General features: G+C 38.6%; 1 protein-coding gene across 1 annotated transcript; it reads right to left on the bottom strand.

Annotated features, from left to right (window-relative positions):
* Positions 1-7,394: 7,394 nt before the first annotated feature.
* LOC122733019 (olfactory receptor 13C2-like) lies at positions 7,395-8,357 on the bottom strand. The gene is given in 1 exon segment (XM_043973507.1): positions 7,395-8,357. A coding segment is annotated over 1 exon segment (963 nt).
* Positions 8,358-8,685: the final 328 nt, after the last annotated feature.

Here is an 8,685-nt window from a genome sequence, read left to right as displayed (position 1 = left end):
TTCCACCTGAGTCCTGAGGAAAGAGAGCAAGAGAGCCTGCCTCGCCCCTTCTTCCTCCCACAGGCAAACATTACTTCCTGATGCCAAAGAAAAGCTGCATGACCTTGCCCTCAGAGGCCTTCTCCTCATGGTGGAGCTTTCCTACAGTAAGTCTCCAGCAGGTGGCATCATTCCAATCATTACATTGCCTATGGAGAGAGGCTTCTCCTTCTGACCTCAGTAGCATAAGTAACTTCAGGGCGGGCCAGGTGTGGCCCCTCCTAAATGAGTCAGCCGAATTCTAATAATTTTACCACAAGAATCCACAAAGTTTTCTTGAGTTGTAGGTGGCATTGTTTATACAAGAAAGCATTGCGGAAGATCCTTATGGTAGTTTTTGGGATGTGAAATGTTCACCTGAAGTTACAAGTTAGCTATTCAAAGCTTCTATGATTTGGAGCCTTTTGGACATAATGGTTACTTTTGGACCTTGATCAGCTTTCCTAATAAACTTGAAATCTATAGTCCAGTTAAACTGAAATACTCCTCTGTCTCCCTGACAATGCCTGTGACTTTTTACATGAGCCTTTGCTCATACTGTTTTTTTATGTCTGGAATGTGCTCTTTCTTTTTCCATCAACTACTTAGTCAACTAGCATTTATTAAAGTGCCTACTATGTGCCAGGCCTCTACCCACTTCGGACCTTAAAGTTTGTTTTATACCTTTCTAATGCATTTATTCCCTACTGGTGCATATTGTCATATATCTAACTTACCTGCCACTAGGCTGTAAGCTAATTACTTGTTAGATGATCAAATCAATGGATTCCTAAATTTTGGACCTCCACCATAATCTAGCACAATGATCTGCATAGGGAAGGTACTCACTAGGTAGTGAAATGGATAAAGCATGGCCCTGGATTCAGGAGGACCTGAGTTCAAATCAGATCTCAGACACTTGACACTTACTAGCTGCGTGACCCTGGGCAAGACACTTAACCCTCATTACCCTGCAGAGAGAGAGAGAGAGAGAGAGAGAGAGAGAGAGAGAGAGAGAGAGAGAGAGAGAGAGAGAGCACTCAATAAATGTTTGTTGAACTGAAATAAATGTATGTAGCTTAATATTTCCTCAGCTTCCTTGAGTACTGTAAGGTCTAAAATTCTAGCTGTGACATCTAAAATCTAATGCGTGGTCACCTTAAATTAGAAACGTATGGCACCAATCTTTGGGCATTAAGTACTTATTAAAGTATATTAGGGGTTAGTAAAGAGAAACATGTGGATAAAGTATGAGATCTGTCTACTCTCCCTATTCTCCCTGTCCCTGCTGCCAAGCTGAAGTCCAGAAAAGAAAAAGGCCCACTTCTCATCGGCTTCTCCCAGAAGGCCCCTCTGACACTGGAAACGGGGCCATCCTTACACAGAGCTCCAAGCTAATTGCTTGATAGCACTGACTTACACAACTAACAGGTGGTAAATTCCCGGATGCCAATCTGACATTCTGGACACTAAGTCATATGCTTTCTCTTTAGGGCAGAGCTGCCCTAATTCTCACAATATCTTTCTCAGCAGGGGTAGCACTCCAATTCTTACAGTACCATACACTACTATTGAATTGTATTGAATGTGGAGGCTACTAAAAATACCAGCATTTTTTTGTTTGTTTGTTTGTTTTTGAGGGGAGGAGGAGGAAGAGGAGGAGGAGGAAGATGAGGAGAGGGGGAGGAGGAGGAGGAGGAGAGGGGGAAGAGGAGGAGGAAGAGGACAGTTGATTTTTAAAAAAGTAAAGTATAGTATTTTATATTTATCCTCATGAAATAATTTCACCCTATTAGATTCCATCTTTGTTCTTGCCTGCCAAGAGGTTTTTTTTTTTTTTTTAAATCTCAATTTTTTTTCTAACCTGGCTCAGTTCTTAGCTCTCTGGATCTTTCCAATCTACTCACATGTGAGTATCTTTCTCTCCATCCTGAGCTCTTCCCTCTTTCCAACACTTAAATTTTTTTTCTGTTTTCCTGTATTAGAATGTAAACTTCTGGAGGGCAGGGATTATCTTTTATGCTTGTAAATATAACTCTGTTACTCAGCACAATCCTATTACATAGTAAGTGCTTAATAAATTATTTTTATCTAATCTGGTATCCTCTAATTTCTCCATTATACTCAGTAATTTATCTTAACAAGCATTTATTTAGATGGTTCATTATGTACTCCATTGAAAAGAGTATTCTTATTGGTGAGGTCACAGATCCATTTAAGTATTGAAGACAAAGCAAGCTTGTGGTTTTGTAATTATTGATATCTTCTTTAACAGTCAGAGGATACAGGAATTCAAAACAAAGTTATTTGACAAAATAGCACATTAAGAAAATTGCATGAAAACATTTTATAGCAACAAAAAATTGTCCCCCCAAATCTGGTGCATCATCTCTCACAAATATAAATATCATCAACAGGAGTAGAACACCTATTGGAAGCACATATAGAGAGGCACACATTTAGGGCACATATGTGGTCAACTTATATGGGGAACATATATGATATATGGAAAGTTGCACACACAGGGAGCATGTGTGGTGCAAGCCTCTGATGCCTATATCTTCTAGTGGTATCACTATGCAGTTCCTACTGACAGTGGTCTTTCTTAGAATGGTCATCTCTGCATAGTTTGCATCCTTTCAACTAGAGGCTGTTCTAATGGACTAAATAGTCCATGGCTATTCTTGGCTGTTCTTCAGCTAATGAACTTAGGCTTATTTTATTTGTTCTCTTTGGCTCCCTAAATCAGATACCTCATTGTGTTGAGTACAATAAACTACCCGATTTTTAATTTCTGATGGTTAAGCAATAGATCAGGTAATTGATATTTGCTTGATAACAACGGACAATTCTGGGGTTTCAAGATTCCATAGTTTTTAAACCTTCAGTCTTTTTTATTGTTCCACATCTGCAATACTTAACTACTTCACCTCCACTTTATAGAATCTCCAAATATCTTCAAAACACAGCCCAATTCACCCTTTCTACAAGAAATGTATCTTGATTACCCCCAGTTGTTGGTACCCTCCCTCTGAAATTATTTGTATCAATTTCGTGTATTTTTATATTGAACTCATCGCATATATTATTTTTTCTCCAATGGGCCATGTAATGATTGGAATGATGCCACCTACTGGAGACTTGCTGTGGGAAAGCTCCACCATGAGGAAAATGCCTCAGAGGCATTGTGGCTTTTCCTTGGCGTCAGGAAATGACTTTTGCTCATGGGTGCTGTCTATCAAGGCTACCAGCCAATCAACTTGAGGAGCCTCCTATTTTTCTGGGAGGAGACAGGAAGGAGGAGAGGGAGCCTGTGTGGAGAACTCTTGCGCTTTTTTGGGTTCCTGACTTGGTGGTGGTGGCGGCAGAGGACTTCAAAGGAAATTTGAGGAAAGATAGGAATGCCAGGCTGTTGGAATTCTGTTCTCAATCTTTTTCTTTCTATTTTCCAATAAACCCTTAAAAACCTAAACTCGTTTTATCAGTGATTTTAGTCGGTTTCCTCCAAAACTGGGGGAACAGATTAGAATCCACATTTAGAATCTTAAATTACACAGACATATGCTTCTTGAGGTCAGGGATTATCTTTGCATTACCAGCTTCCATTACAGTGTTTTGTACAGAGTAGGTAACTAGTACATTTTTGGTTAATTGAAAGGTTTAAAAACCATATCGAAGGAGAAAGAGTTGAAGAAAGGGTGGTTATTTTTGACTTAGAGAAAAAAATTACTTAGTATATGAATATCATCCAAAAATTTTTGGAGAGATATTATCTATAAGACAGATAAGAAAGATTTATTCTCTCAGGACGATAGAACTAGGACCAATTAAAGAAATAACAAAAAACAAAAACAAAAAACAAAACAAAACAAAACAAAGAAATAACAAGAGTTTACTAAGTGCATACTATATATTCTAAATGCTGGAGGTACAAAAAGAGTAAAAATAGTCCTTGTCTTCAAGAAACTGAATTCTATTCTAATGGGGGAATCAACACACATATATAGAAATATATATCATATAGAATGTTTATAATATATGTATATAATATTTACAAATATCATATAAGATGGATTTAGGAAGAAATGTACTAACATTTGTGGGATCAGGAAAAGCTTCATATTGAAAGTGGTTCCTGAGCTTGGTCTTAAAGGAAACTAGGGATTCTTCCAGATGAAGGTGAGGAGGGAATGCATTCCAGGCATGGAGAGCAGCCACTGCAAAAGTAATGGAGACAAGAAATAGAGTGTCATATATATGAAACAGCAAGTAAACCAGTGTGTATTGACCATAGAGTACATGGAGGGGAGTCTTACATAAGAAGACTGGAAACATAGGAAGAGGCCAGATTGTGAAGAGATTTAAAAGCCAAATTAGTATATTTAATAATAAAATTGTAGATTTAATACTGTTAAGAGCTAAAATTCTAGCTAAACTGTCTAAAATATCTAATGAGTGGTCGCCAATAAATTATAAGCTTTAGCAAGAGTTAGACTTTTAAGCATTTATTAAGGAGAATAAGAATTTGGTAAAGAGAGAGAAAAAGGCCTAGATTCCTATCTATTAAAGGGAGAGCACATTTCTAGCTCCGCTCTCCAACAGAGTCCTCAGGAAAAAAAGCGAGAGTGAGCGCCAGTTTCTTCCTTCCTCCTCCCACTAGTCCGCGTCACTTCCTGATGCCAAAGAAAAGACTCCTGGTCTTGCCCTCAAAGACCTTCGCTTCATGGGCAGAACTCTTCTACAGTAAGTATCCAGCAGGTGGCGTTATTCCAATCGTTACAATACTAAAGGTAATAGGGAACTCCTGTAGTTTATTGAATAGGGGATTGAAAAGATCTTGCATGAACTTTAGGAAGACACTTTGGCAGATAGGTAGAGGATGTACTGGAATGGGGAGATGCTTGAGAGAGTAAGACCAAATAGAAACTCCAGATGAGATGATGTGGGTGTGAACCAGAGTTGTGGCTGTATACATGGTGAGGAGGAACATATGTGAGACAGAATGCATGGAGATAACGTGACAAGATTTGACAATTTATTGGATATGTGGGATCAGATAAAATGAGGAACTGAGGATGATAACAAAAGTTCTGAACCTGGTTGACTGCCCTGGTAGTACTGGTGGTATCCTAAACAGTAACAGGGAAGCTTAGAATAGGGGTGAGTTTTTAGGAAAGAAAATGGGTTCTGTTTTGGATTTGTTGAAATTGAGCTGCCTATAGTGCATTCATGTGGAAATGTCCAATAGGTAGGCGGTGATGTGAGACTGGAGCTCAGGAGAGAGACTAGATCTGGATATAGAGATACAGGAGTAATTGGCATAGAGATGGTAATTAAATCCATAGAAATGGATGATGTCATCAATTAAGAGAGTACAGAGAGAAATGAGGAGCTGACACAAGGCAGAGCCTTGGGTTTAGTACACACAGTGTTAATGGGTATGACATGGCTGTGATGAATTAGTGAAGGAGACTGAGAAATACTGATTAAATAGGTAGGGGGAGAGCCATGATAGAGAATATATTTTGTATCTACTTTGTATATTTTTACATTTAACACACATACAAAAATAGAGAGGAGAGGATATTTGGTGTGGTCAGTAGAGTCAAATGTTGTAAAGAGTCCTGGAAGGATGAGAATTGAGAAGAGGACGTTCAATTTAGCAGTTAAGAGATCAATGATAACTTTGGAGATATAAGTTTCAGTTGGTTGAAAACCAATTTTTACTTAACAGAACAATAACTTTCGGCTGTCCAAAAGTAGAATGGGTCATCTGAAAAATAAGTGAGCTCCTTGTCTTTGGAATGGTTCAACTAGAGACTTGATAAACAGCTGCTAGGATTATTTTAGTGGAGATTCATATAATTGATGGACTTCTTAGAATCTCTAAGTTTCTCTTATTTGATGACAAACCACAGGAAAATAAATTAAGGAAATATTGGGGTGTTTAGTCCATCCACTGATGTGGATCTACCCAGTCACTCACCAATGACCTTTTTTGCTTACATCTTACATAAGCCTTTGTTTATCTCTCTCTTAACCATTCATCATGTGTTTTAAAAATTATGGTTGTTGTGTCATATACAGTACAAATTGAAGTATTGAAATATATGAAAGCAAGGCTCATGACTTATCTATGTTCTGTAACGCAGTCCATACCCAGAATAGTTCTCTCTACAAAGTAAGTGTGATTTGGGAAATTAAAATGTATCAGAGGAAAACTTAAGCTTGAAATAACTTTTCATGTGGTTTATTATAACTAATAAAAGACCAGCATTTAAAAAGGGAGACTCCTTAGTTATTATTGATGTTCACGTATATTGACAGTTCATTTGTACTTTATTTTGCATCTAGAATTTAATGGGAACCTTATATAAATCTATTGACAAGAATTTATTAGGAACTTATTATGTGTCAGACCCTATGCCTAGTACTGAGGAAACAAAAAAAAATGGGAAAAAACATCCCTGCCCTCAAGGATCTTACATTCTGTCCCCACAATTCTAATGGAAGAAAACATATTGTGTTTTTGTTTTTTGCAGGGCAATGAGGGTTAAGTGACTTGCCCAGGGTCACACAACTAGTTAAGTGTCAAGTGTTTGAGGCCAGATTTGAACTCAGGTCCTCTTGAATTCAACACCAGTGCTTCATCCACTGCACCACCTAGCTGCCCACTATGGAAGAAAACATGCAAATAACTACACATACGAGATTTATATAGAATATATTGAAGATAATCTCAAAGGAAAGTCATTATCAGTAGCAGGATTAGAAAAGGGTTTCCTGAAGAGGGTGGGATTTGAGCTGAATCTTGAAATATTTTTCTGGGCTGGATTTCAGGATGTTTTGGAAAATAATGTAGAAGTACAGGAGAGGGTGCTTTCTTTGGTAATTTTGGCAGATGATAAATACTATTTCTTAAATACATTTCACAACTATGTTTTTCTTGTTACTCATCATGAATCCCACCCTATCTGAAGAATTAAAGTTGAGGGACAGTCAAAGGCAAATAGAGAGGTGAATGATGATTGTGAGCAGCCTATAGCACAACAGCAGGGAACAACTGAACCAGAGAAGTGGCATAAATTACATCAGAGAGATATATAACTAGAAAAGGAGGTGGGCTGATCATGAATGACAGCCTTTAGGATGATTGATGGACAGCTCACTTATTCCACTTGTATCCATGCAATACCAAGAAATCTAGAAGGACAATAGTACACTGAGTGGACCTCCTATGGAAGGTTTTTCATAGCACATAGATGGAGCAGGACAGGGTGGACAGGCATGAATGGTTGCAATCTGCAAGTTGATAATCTACTGAGGTTTCTATTCTTTGTGTTTCTATTACACCATGAACCAAAGTACAACACCTTTCACATCTGTTTGCTAGAGAACTTCCTGCCTAGCAGGTGTTTCACTGCCTCTTTCACATCTTTATTCCTGAGACTATAGATTAAAGGATTCATCATGGGGGTCATTACTCCATAAAACATGGAAATTAGTTTATCTGTTGCTTGTAACTTATCTGAATTAAGTGACTCTTTGGATTTGGGCTTCATGTACATAAATAGGATGGTCCCATAGAATATAATTACCACAGTCAGGTGGGCTGAGCAGGTAGAAAAGGCTTTGCTTCTCACTTCGGCTGAGTGAATCTTTAGAATGCTAGAGATAATTAACGTATAAGAGACAAAGATTAACAACAATGGAGTCAAGATGAATAATGTAGTGGCTACCAGCATGGTAAATTCATTGCCAGAGATGTCAGCACAGGCCAGTTCCATGACCGCCAGGATTTCACATGTGAAATGATTGATGACATTATTTCTGCAGAAAGGTAATCATACCACAAGAACTGTTTGCACCAGTGAGTTGAAACCCCCTGCTACCCACGACCCAGTTGCCATTGGAACATATGCAGTCTTGCTCATGATGATAGGATACCTTAGGGGGTTGCAGATGGCCACATAGCGGTCAAATGCCATCATGCCAAGGAGAACACACTCTGTGGTACCCATGGCTAAGCCAAGGAACATCTGTATTGCACATCCAGAGAAAGAAATGGTTTTTCTTTGAGATAAAAAGCTAACCAATGCTAAAGGAATAGAGGTAGTCGTATAGCAGATATCCAGGAAAGAGAGGTTACTGAGGAAGAAGTACATGGGAGTGTGGAGGTGGGGGTCCAGGATGCTAATTATAATGAGGATGCCGTTGCCCAGAAGAATTACCACATACATTACTAGGATCAGCACAAAGAAAATGATCTCAAGTCTGGGATAGCCAGAAAGTCCCTTTAGGAAGAATTCTGTCACAGTGGTTTCATTTGCTTTTTCCATCTTATAGTATTTCTTCTGCCTGAGGAATTTAGAGGATATAAGACAAACTTCTGTTACTTTGTAATTCAAATCAAGTATGTTATCACAATCAAGTAGGTGGGCAATAGTTGCTTAGGCAGAAAGGCATCAACTGTTCCCAATAGCCCCATGAATGGCATCAGCCTCTTTCCTACTCTGAAGCTCTCTGTAAGGCATCATATAAAGGCAGGAGATGCTAGGTCTCTAGGCTGATCCTTAGGATGGCCCTTAGGTTGGTGGTAGTTAAGCTGTGTTTTAGAAGAACTCGATGAGAACTTATCATGACAGAACAGGGCAGATCTGGACAGTC

Source organism: Dromiciops gliroides, chromosome 1 (genome assembly GCF_019393635.1).
Source record: "Dromiciops gliroides isolate mDroGli1 chromosome 1, mDroGli1.pri, whole genome shotgun sequence".
NCBI lineage: Eukaryota > Metazoa > Chordata > Mammalia > Microbiotheria > Microbiotheriidae > Dromiciops > Dromiciops gliroides.
The sequence above is the reverse complement of the archived record's forward strand: the minus strand, read 5'-3'. Positions and strand labels throughout refer to the sequence as shown.